Source organism: Lampetra fluviatilis, chromosome 26, assembly GCF_964198595.1.
Source record: "Lampetra fluviatilis chromosome 26, kcLamFluv1.1, whole genome shotgun sequence".
Classification (NCBI taxonomy): Eukaryota; Metazoa; Chordata; class Hyperoartia; order Petromyzontiformes; family Petromyzontidae; genus Lampetra; species Lampetra fluviatilis.
Window position 1 is genome coordinate 3,630,621 of NC_136300.1, and position 12,190 is coordinate 3,642,810.

Genomic DNA, 12,190 nt, shown 5'->3' on the forward strand with positions numbered 1-12,190 from the left:
GTAAATGTTCGCGCTCTAACCCAAAAAACCTGTATCATGGATGCTATTGGTCGCGAAAGCCTACGTGTTAAACTGGTATCAAAGCTCGCACGAAGTAGAGCTCATGAAGCTTATAAAAAAAAAACACAAGCAGGCCTTCTTCATAGAAATGTACCTAAACATATATCCAAATATATCCAATTATATCAATGGGACCTTTTTGCCAGGATCAAAGCGTGAAAAATAAGAGCAGGTTTGACCCTTCCTGGCAGTAATCCAGGCGTTAAGATGTTCAAAGGGTATCTAGTTGGTGTTTGAACAGCTTTAACACCTGTTTTACATGTTCTATTGCCAGAGAGGGTAAAACCTAGTTGGTTTTTTCATATCCAATTATGTTTGACGCATCCGGCCTTCTGGGAGTGCATTATTTCAGAAAACCCAATAGCAGCAAACTCTGGACCTGTTTCCACTTTCAATGTTTCATCAGCAGTAGAGTCAGGCTCGCTTCAACCAATGCCTGTGCACTCTTCTTCTTCCACGCCTGGTGCCGTGTGACAAATATAACCCCATCGGCAATGGTAGCGCTGGGCCTAGACACGCATCGTTCTGTTGTGTGCACGAAATGTCGCATTTCGTGCTTCTTGTTGTGAAATGTTTAACTTGCGCGAGTGTTTTTTTTGTGTGTCTCTCTCACACATTTGTGATGTTGCCTCCAGTTGTGTTGTTTTTCTTGCAAGTGTTGTTAAAGAAAACGATACTAATACATACTTCATTGGAACCTCATTTGCCAGTAAAAATTATGATAATTGTTTTTTTACCCTTCTATCTGGCAACAAAACTGACACCTTTTTTTTTACAAAGAGGCATGTTTGCATAGACCACAATACCTGCAGCCATAATGCAAACAAAAAACATAACTCTGATAATATATGCACTATCCTTGAAGTTGATTGGTCCACACCCGAGACAGAGGGAGGCTATGTGTGTAGTCGACGCGTGTCAGTCGCCTCCTGCGCGGGAGAAAACTAATTTGCAGTTGTGCAAGGGCACTGCCATCTTTGATCACGTGATCATTTGCCAACTGTCGACCAATTATATGGGAAGCGGGGGGGAATGAATAATGCGAATGTCGATTTAAAGCTTTCGTGACTGCAGGGATTCATATTCTTGTTTCTTTCTGTAAACTTATAAGTATAATGCAATACAACACAGAGAGTCGGCTAACACAACAGTCAACACCCTACCTGGTTGATTACGTTCTTCCAAAGATTGCTACATTTCCGAGAGAGAGAGACAAAACACAGACACGGAGGCACACAGACAGACACACAAGCAGAGAGAGACACACACAGAGACACACAGAGAGAGGCTATGTGTGTGCCTAAGTTTACTATGTCTGTTTTCTCAGTCATTCTTACCTGATGATGGTTGCTTGTGTTGCAATCGAAACGTCGTATTATATTATTTAAATGATTTTCTTTATACGTGACTTTACCGAAAGAACCAAAGAGTAATTCATGCAGTCACGAACGATTCAAATCAAGTTTCAATAATACAAATACAATAATATAAATGCCCTATAATTCAATTGATGTGTTTGGCGTGAAAAAAAAATCCTGGATCGGCCCTACGTGTTTGTAAAGTATCACCGCATTACATTTCGATTTAAAGCTTTCGTGACTGCAGGGATTCATCTTCTTGGTTCTTTCGGTAAAGTCACGTAGAAAGGAAAAAAAAACATAATAAAATTATTCTCACGACGTTTCGGCCACAACGCAATCAGCCGTCCTCAGGTGAAGACGCTGTCTTTCCGACAGACATGTTTTTCACCTGAGGACGGCTGCTTGCGTTGTGGCCGAAACGTCGTGAGAATTATTGTATTATGTTTTATTGTTATTATTTTATTATTTCCCTTCTAAGTAACTTTACCGAAAGAACCAAGAAGATGATATCACCGCATTCTCCGAAGTTATAACAAAGTAAAACACACCACACACCGGTCCACGCCGTCAATAACGTCGTGCAAAAACAAAACACACACGCACGGCTACAGGGAAATAAGACTTTCCCCTTTCAACTATTCAGGGGGGAAAGTCTGTCTTATAATACGGAGACTACGACATCACTGCTGACAGTCGAACATCGTCAGATGTCATTCGTGGTCCGCGCCTGTGTGCGGCGCTTGCAACAACGCTCACATTACATTGCGAGACGAAGCTCGATAAGGACTGCTTCCCGCATGGCTGTTTAATTATTGAACTCGTTCCACCGGCGTGGTCATTTGGCCTCTTGCATAGCACAGCATTTGTTCTGATTACATTGGGCGAAGTCGACAGGTTACTCCGACTGCACGCGAAGCCGCGTCTGCCCTTGGACATGCCATTAGTAATGGCTCTCTGTGGAAGCGATTTGTTTTAATTTAGCAAATGCATTGCTCGGCGCGGTAGCGTATTTATTTGCCGTGCGAGATGTCTCAGTGTGGCAGTAGTGGCGGGCTTCGAAATGCCATACATAACGACATTAACCAAACTAAATGTTAGCAAAGCCTCCGATGAGGTCTCAGCCTCCGCGACAAGAAGGACCGCGTCATATCTCTGAGTGCAACGAACACAGCAAGGCCGGCCAGTAATTGCAAAGTGTGGGTTCGATTCGAGTACCAATGTATGTATGTTGAACTTCTTGTGCACCGTACGTAACCAACGGTGATAATTGGAGGATGCACAGTGACGCTTACAACATGCATAGTATCTATTTAAGACCGGGAGCAAGAGCAGAGCCTCACCATTTTGGCGAATTGCCTGATGATGCTGGATGCAATTACCAGCGAAACGTCGTACTCAAAAAGTGTAAATGTTGTGGTTTCACGCTTCAACACACCGGTGGGCTAAAGCAGTGAAGTATTTGTCTTGTGTTAACGTGACACTTTTTTTCTGATTGGCCGTGTCGGGTGGTGGAAGGTTACGACACATTTATAAATAACGCGATCTAACCCCAAAAACGTTGATTATGAATGCATAGTAATGCTTTAAAGACATTGTCGAATGTTCTAGAATGGTTATGAAGCTGACATATTGTACGAATATATTTCATTGTATTGTTAACAACAGTAATACCGGATGTGAAACACTTGAATTTCGAGTTGGCCTTCCCCCCACTCCCCCAATTTACCGGCAGGTTCTAACCGCAACGTTTCAAGTCAAATTTGATGTCGGATTTCATGATTTGAAAACCCGAATTTGCCAATTTTGGCTCCACAGATATCTGGGGGCAATAAGCTTCAGAAAATAATCGCGTTAAATCTAGCCCCGCGAAAACGTGTGTGTCTGGAGGTTCTGTGAGTGTGCTGAATCCAAATATGAAATTTGTTCCTTATAAAAAAATAATTACGGTCGTTTTTGGTTCAGTGCGATGTTAAAGTTAAAAGTTGGGAGAAAAAAATCGGGGAGATTCCACCACCCAGCTACTGCTGCAGTACAATGCATTATGTACTTGATATGCAGCTGTGTGTTTTCATAGTCCTTAAAAATTCACCAAATCGCCCGTTCGCAAAGCAAAGCTGAGAACACGCACACGCGCAATACATCACCCTTAAAGGCAGGTACTGTGTGTACACGTATAAATAAAAGTAATGACCCTTGGGCAAATGTTGGTGTTAGCTGCACTAGTGTTCCACTATTTGATTTACTGGGGAATGCTTTCGCAGTTATTAGCACGCTGCTGCGCTACGATCGTGGCCATTGGGATTCTCGAACTGAACCTGGCCTTGACCTACCCTAGGCAGACTCAACCTTAAAATAAAGAGACCACCCGGCGCAATGTGGGCAACATCAGCAGCGGAGAGGAGAACGTGACCAGGCGTGCGTGGCCGCTGGTTCACACTAAATCATGAATCACCCTCTCAACATTGGGAACGAATGATTTGGTGATGCTGCTGCTGCATTGGCAGTTGGTGCACGAGTATAAATAACACAACAATAAACGCAAGATATGTCAAAAACACTACTGTAAAAGAAATACTATGTAATAAATGACATTTTGGGAAATTGCCATTCTGCATTGAAAAAGGTCCGTTGGCTGAAACGTCGCCTCTACTATAAAGAAGGGTCATTGCCCGAAACGTCGCCTATTGTATATGTTGCCAATTAAAGCCAAGCGGCGTTATTGTTGAGTTTTTTTGTTTCTTTCTTTCTTAAATGGGATTGAGACGGGTAAATGCGTGAGCCGTGAGTTGACTGTGGCAGCGTGAGATCGACTAAATGGTGGCGTGAGACCGTCACGAGTGCTTTCTCTCTCTCTCCCTCTCCCCCTGCCATCGTCAGACCGCAGCGCTACGAGAGACTCGCCGGAAACGCGGTGGTGACGCCTCCGAGATCTGCCTCCTATTACTAATGGGATATTCCACCCGCAAAGAAACAAAATAACCCGCCAACAGGCGCTCGCTAACGGGGGCACTTGCTCCGTACGGAATGTGCCTATCGGTGTGTACACACGTGATAGAGAAGCATAGCGTAAGCCAGACCCGGCTGGGCACGCGTGCGTGGGTCTGGGAACATTGAGCTGCTGCAGCTGCTGCTATATTCGGAGTGCGCATTTCTGAAACGGAAGCGACTTGAGAACAACAGATTTTTTTTTTAAATAGAATTATCAAAACGGACAGACTGTTTGACACAACAGACACGATAAGACTGCACCTGTGGGTCTGTCGCTTTTATCGTTTTAGACGATCGATTGAACGGGATTTTGTAATCATATTAGCGTCCCAGAAAAGAAAAAAAAACCCACACAATTTGTTCGTGAATTTGAAAGCAAAGCATGACCCATAACACATTTGTCTCGATTACGTGAGATTTGTGTTTCAAATAGCGTAATCATGTTGACGCCGCTATATTTACCCTGGGTTTGAACGATTCGCCCGCCTGGCAATTGCATTCTTGCCAGGTGCGTAACGAAACAAATGACATTGCGGACAATGTAGCGGCCTCTCGTGGTTGGTGAAGGACAAGTGCCGTGTCTTGACCAAAATTTTTTTTTCAATAACGAACACGAAAATTCTGAATTAATTAACATATTGCCCATTAAATAGGTGCTTCATAAAAGGCCTTTCTTCGTATTATCATTGAGGCCACTGGGGGTGAAGGATGTCCTATTTTGTAGCGGGTTTATTCATGTTGTATCCTTGTGTTATAACTGACATGCACTCAGAAGCTTCACGGATTGTAAACGTTGTATTTGTGGTGTTCTTCACGGAGGCACACACTTGACTTGCAGGCAACACGTTTATTTCACAGTGAACAGGACTAAGTACGATTTAATGCTTTCGTGACTGCAGGGATTCATCTTCTTGGTTCTTTCGGTAAAGTCACGTAGAAGGGAAATAATAAAATAATACAATTTTAACATAATAAAATACAATTCTACGTGACTTTACCGAAAGAACCAAGAAGATGATCGTTCTTGACCATTGGCCACCATGCCCTCTAGCCACGACGTATCTCGCCGAAGACCACTTAGCGTTCTATAACAGCTTGAATCGTGTTATAAACTCCACGTGTGTTGTCCAATCCCTCAGAGGTGCTCAACCGCAGCGGTGCCCCCTTGTTGAATTTGCCAAGTAACACCCTTGCCTGACCCAACACGGTTCGGAGAGATTAATGTTCTAAATAATGAAGGTTGCTATTTTAAGCAATTGTCCATCTTGTGAGCTATCCTGACTGGATAAGTAACTGAATAAAACCATCGACGGACGCTCTGCTGACACGACGTCATTTACTCTCAGTCGCTGGTGACTCTTGGAAACCACCACCTTGTTTACGATCAATGAGTTTGGAAAGGTCTTTTAGATGTTCATGGTTCTTTCGGTAAAGTCACGTAGAAGGGAAATAAGAAAATAATAAAAAATGAAACATTATAAAATTATATAATAAAATGAAATAATATAATAATATAATATTATTATATAAAAAATATAATATTATATCTTTTTTATTTTATTATTTCCCTTCTACGTGACTTTACCGAAAGAACCAAGAAGATGAATCCCTGCAGTCACGAAAGCTTTAAATCGTCTTTTAGATCGTTCAACGTTACCACGTGGATTTACATTTTACTGTAGTTATTGGACACTATAAGATTCATACAATGTGATTATTCACCAAATGACTCCCCCACACCCCCCACCCCCGGTTGAGAAGCCACTCCAATCCGTACGTTGACCTCCTCCTGTCCGCTCAGCGGCAATTCCTTCCAAGCGTGCAGAAGGAGCGAACTGTTGTTGTTTGTTGTTGTTGTTTGCGCGCCTTCTTCAAACGCTCGCCCGAACGACTTCGTGCAGCCGCAGTGCGGCGCTGGTGGAGTCCAATCCTGGCGTGTCCCCCTCCCCCCACCACCACCTCGAGGTAGAGGCGACATCCTCGACACTTACTCAATGTCGTGTGAGCATCACGACGAAGATAATTTCCCCTACTCTTAGGTTTTTTCGGTAAAATCACGTAGGTAAAAATAAATAATACACAAATAAATAATAAAAATAATAGAGATATTAATAGAAATAAAATAATAAATCTGGAGACAGTAAATCTGGCTGTGACGGTCCCACCTGATGACGGAGACTTGTGTTGCCTCCGAAACGTCGTGATTTTTTATTTTATTTCTATTATCATCTCTATTATTTTTATTATTTATTTGTGTATTATTTATTTTTACTTACGTGACTTTACCAAAAAAACCTAAGATTATGGATCCTTGCAGTCACGAAAGCTTCAAATCTAGAATAATTTCCCTTCACCGTTTTGCGGATTAGGATCCGTCTTAGGTTGCACGGTCACCTGTAAGATTATTTGAAAATCTGTCGAAAATAAAAAAATAATCGGTGTCATCATTATTATAATTGGCCAATGTTTATCCACTGCTAGATGAAGGCCTGCCTACGTATAGTTGTTTGATGACAAGGCACTTACTGTGGATCATTATGGGTAAAGTTATATGTACGCAAAGCTCCGCTCTATCCACTCGTTTTTAACCGCTTATTAGGCAATCAGACGTGGTTTCCCAAACCGATATGATCAAGAAGCGGAATATATTTTTTTTACTGGTAGGAACCTCCTGGTTACACCAGCCCACAGGGGATTATTGTCTCCGTCCGTCCGTCGTGCATCCAAAAATGGGAGTGGTGGGACTGGGTAGAGAGGGGAGGGTGGGGAGGGGCTGGGTGGGGAGGGTGGGGAGGGGCTGGGTGGGGAGAGTGGGGCTGGGTGGGGGGTGGGAGGGGTGGGGCTGGGTGGGGAGGGGCTGGTCACCCCGTGGTGCCCTTATAAAACTCAACGTTTAACCTACTCACGCCGACTTATGCCCGCCCTCACAGTCGGGCATATTTGCGGAATACACCACGCCGCCGTTGACCCTGGCCATTGACCGACCAACCCAATGTTCCTACCAGCTCCCTCCGCAGGAATGTGTTAAAGCACTAAAACTGCACTCATCAGCAGCAGTCAGACGTGCTCACAAAAGCTTCTAGATTCCAACACCTTATTGAACTTATCAACACCATGGGGCCCTGTTCAACGCAAAGAAAAGATTTACCATGTTACACAAACATCATGCACGATGATCGCGGTTTGTGTTAATTCAAGGCTGAGTCGAACTAGAGGAAGCCCCGGACTGGTTCTGATATTACCCCCCCCCCCCCCCTCCCGATGAAAGCCGTGACTGGTAATCGAACTCAGATGAGCGGTCGGATTTCGAGTGTAGTGCACCAACCACTGCGTCACCGCTCCCCCCACTCCACTGATCCGTTATATGTACAGCATTTGTTTTATTTGAAGCGCACACACAAATATTTGCTGGTTTATTCCAGGATGTTTCTGTTGCGCGTCGTCGCTTTGGGATGTTCTGTGTTCATATTTTGTTTGTTGCGGTTGCACCCGACTTAAGAGCCGCATGGCTTACAGGGCTATACACCTGATACATGAAACTTGAACCAGGGGTTAAGGTAATCCGGCAACTGTGGAGGCTCGAGTTGGTGGACCGCGCTGCTGTGTGCGTGTGAAACTCACAAACCGCTCGCCTGCGATATGGCCAGGAGATGGCAGCACAGCAAGTGTTATTGGAGTCATCGATAACGGAGCTTTGGAGCCTCTAATCCCTTTATGCATGTGTGGGTTTTCTCCAGATGCTTTGGTTTCCTCCCACAGACCAAGCACGTTCACGGAATTATCCAAAATAATGTACAATCGTAGCTTGCATCAATGTTAAATCGTGACTTAAAGCTTTCGTGACTGCAGAAATTCATATTCTTTGGGTCTTTCGGTAAAGTCTTGTAGATCGGTTCAAAGACAATATCAAAATATCAAATTGTTATTTTCTTTGAACCTATATACGTGACTTTACCGAAAGACCCAAATAATATTTGCATCAATGTTCTTTGCTAAACATTAGCAGTTCCACCTTGAGAGAGAGAGAGAGAGACGATATTAGTGGGCTCACCTGATTCTTAATGAGGATTATCTCTCTTATATGTTACAAATAAAAGTAAAACGCTATTTCCTGTTGAAATGAGCATTGAGCCGGTGCCCATCAGCTGTTTAAAGCCCCTTGCTGGTGGATTGACTTTTACACATCTAAAAGCAGGAGCAAGGCTATCCGTGTTGACGTCCCTACCAAGTGGTGTTTATTTATCAATCCCAGCCAAGTCAATTCCCAGCCAGGATTTGAACAGGAAACCTTCTAGATTGCAAGTCACTCGCTCAACCGCTGAGCCACCTGGCAAGTTTGTTACGGATACGCATCAACGGTCTATCTTGAGAGAGAGAGAGAAAGAGACTCGCTGTTCCATGCTGTGCTATGAACATGGCCACCTAAGTTCTATTGCCTACGGGATATCACATCCGTTTTCCGAGTAACATCTGAACCGGTCCTAAGCTCCTGCCTCTTCGCCAACTCACACTGACCAGCAAACAACCCCGATGACGAATACAACGAGGGGAGGCCTTCATCCAAGTCGTGAATTGACCATGACTGATGATGATGCCGATTATTCAGCGGCAGCGAATTCCATTTGCATGAGCATTTTGAGGCGTAATTCTAGGTTCTAATAGGTGCCTATTATTGCTTTATTTGACAGCAAATAATATCTGCTTCACGCTGTGGTCTAAACAAAAGCCGTGATTGTTTATCTGACGCACCGGTCATTCCTCTTTATTTCGCTCAAACTAAAACAGAGCTGGCAATCCTCGGTCAATACGCCTCGCACTGTGATTTCTGTACAATATTGCACTGGCAGAGAATCAACTAACTCTGCGAAGGGCACGGCGTGTTTCAACAAGCACGTTTGTTCAGCTCAATGCAGCCCCTGCAATTGATTGCTCTCACATCACTTCTGGCAAAACACGGGACCTCCTCCGACATAATAAAATAGATTCTTCAAAGGGTCGTGATTTTCATGGTCTCAGCTTCGTCACCAACGACTCAAAGATAATTATTAGAGGAAATTTGGGGTTTGCACTTAATCGACTAAATTCTTGCTCTGAGAATCATAAAACAACCACAAAAAATCTGACTTTTGTGTGACAAACATTACTCTGTGGTCAGGGTTAGTGTGAAAGATCTGCGCGCCTCGTGTGCATAAAGAGGTAATCCGAAGTCACCTCAAACATCATTCTGTGGCTGTTCTCTGAGACTGGGGGGGTTGCACTGTCCGACGACGGTTTACGAATGGATGCTACGTCTCGTGCAAGGATGTCGGTAGCATAATCGGCATACAATTTGAGAAAAATACCCATTTTTATTAGCCTGACAAGAAACTGTACAGTGTATGAAATCACTGCAATGCTGATGTTGCCAACCAAGCGATTTAACATTTGGTCCCAAAAAAATGAATCTATTTATCTGCATATTCAACAAATAAATGACTCGCATATGGTTTTTCCCTTAGTTATGTGTATATATATTCACCAAGGTGTAGTGACATAAGAAGGGAGGGGCTGCTGGGGGCTCTGGGTTCCCAGGTGGGTCCAGACGCTTAAGCCTCTGGGCGCCAGGCGTTGAGTTCCCAGGGGGTCCAGACGCTTAATCCCCTTGGCGCCGCCAAAGGGGGGGGCTGTGTGTGCTCTGTGGGATATCTGGGGGCGCACACGGCCCCACCCCTCGTTGTACCAGGCATAAAAGGAGAGCTCCCTGGACGATCGGGGCCCAGTTGTAACTCAAGACCCAAGACCCACGACCAGCCATCTGAAGACCCGGGGATGCTGTGAGAGCCAGCGCTGGGACTCTGGAACTCCCGACTCTACTACCTTGTGAGGGCGAGTTCCGGAGCGTAGCCAGAGTAGAGTATCTAGGCTGTGTAGCTAGGCTGTGTACCTAGGCTGTAACAGAGTATCAGGACTGTTGGACTGTTGGACTGTTGGAGTGTTGTATTGTAATAAAGAAGTTACCTCTACAAGTGTCTCCGGAACCTGTTACATTTGGCGTCAGAAGTGGCAATGGAGACAAGAAGTAAGCCACGTACCTTCAGTCCTGACGGCGATGTTGAGGAGCAAGCGGCGACGGGGCAGCCAACTCGGGCCGACAGCGACGCTGCACCGCCGGCTCAGCAGTCGTCCACCATACCTGCCGATCTTCCTCCAGCGTCGGGAGCAGCAATGGAGGAAACGCTGCTTCGCCTCACCGAGCTGCTCCACGCCACCGTCTCCATCCTGGACGACATGCGTCGCTCACAGGCGGAGACAGCAGGGAGAGAGGAGGCGCAGCGGCCGCACCATCCCGCCGGCTCCCACACAAAGATGGCGGCCGTTCCCGCCGCAAATACATCCGGGTGTGTCGTCACTTCTGCGGGGGGAGCAGTGGCCGCTGGGAGCGACGTCACTTCCGGGCCCAGCGTGGGCCAACCCGATGACGCCGCGTCATCAGCGCTGCGTCCCTCACCGCCGGGTGACAGCGCTGCGAACGCGAAGCCAGCTTCAGCCGGGTTGCCAGGCAACGAAAGCTTGGCTCACGTCCAGCAACGCCTGCCGGCACTCAAGGCATTTTCTTCAGAGGGGGGTGAGTGGGCAGCGTTCGAACGCCGGTTCGTCTCTCTTATAGAGACGTCCGGCTGGTCGGAGTATGAAGCGCTCCAAGGCCTCCCGGCCATGCTCGACGACGACTCCCTCGCAGCACTCCTTACTGTGCCACGCGCAAAACGTGCCACGCTCACGGATGCCCTTCATCAGATGCGGCTGATTTATGGACCCCCATCCGAAGCACGTCACCGCTTCGATGCGAGGAGGAAGAAGGCCTCCGAGTCGGCGATGGGGTACCGCAGCGCGCTGCTGGCCATGGCAAAGGTTGCCTACCCTCGCATGGATGAAGACGCTGTGGAGTCACTCGTGCTGCAGAAGCTCATGAGCTTGGCCCGCCAGCTTCGAGTTGCCATGCCGACAGCCGACGACGACGACGACTTCACGTCGCTACGTGCTGCCAGGTGCATCCAAGCACACCTACATTGCGATGAGGACACGACCATCGCCGCCTGCGCAGGCCCACCTGATGCACAAGCCTATGACGTGCATTCGGGGCCTCATCAGGCCTTCGCAGCAACAGAAAATCGCGGATCGTCCAACTGGCGATCCCAGCGAGATCACCACCAGCGGGACCGGCCAACCTCGCGCCAGGACGGAGCGTCCATCGTCTGCCACAACTGTGGCCTTCGGGGCCATGTGGCGTCCGGCTGCCGGGTCCCCCGACGCCGGACTTCAGGACCTCCGGCGCCTCGGCCACCACCGTATCCTCGGCATACCCAGGCGAGTCACGACACCTCGCACTCTCGGCCCCCACTTACAACAAGCACGCACCCTCACACCACACAGGGGGGTCATGCTTCTGAGGAGGGGGATTCGGGCCCATCATTGAACAACCGGGCGCTCGGACCGGGTCAATGGTCCGAGTTGGCCCATAGGGTCGTTGCCGCTGCGGCAGGGTCCTCTGCCGTAGTGGGTTCCATCGAGGGCGTTGATGTTCGTATGTTGATCGATACGGGTGCGTCGGCGACCATCATTTCAGACATAATTTATAACATTTTGCCCGATATATGCCGTCCCTTGCAGCCAGTTGATGTGCCATGCTATGCCGCAAATGGGGGTTCGTTGGGCATCACCGGACGGATCAATGCTCAGATCCGCATTGCTGACGTCCAATTAGTTGGGCCCATTTTGGTCTCATCAACCCTCGCCGTTCCGTG

The 12,190-nt window shown here is 46.9% G+C and overlaps 1 protein-coding gene across 1 annotated transcript in view; it reads right to left on the minus strand.

Moving 5' to 3' along the window:
* Window positions 1-11,669, minus strand: part of LOC144942133 (plasminogen-like) — a 101,814-nt gene extending 90,145 nt beyond the window's left edge. The window contains exons 1-2 of the mRNA XM_078868893.1: window positions 11,615-11,669; window positions 10,481-10,684 (exon numbers count right to left, since the gene is read on the minus strand). Coding sequence (XP_078725019.1) covers window positions 10,481-10,684; window positions 11,615-11,669 — 259 coding nt within the window. The remainder of the gene's footprint in view (window positions 1-10,480; window positions 10,685-11,614) is intronic.
* Window positions 11,670-12,190: the final 521 nt, after the last annotated feature.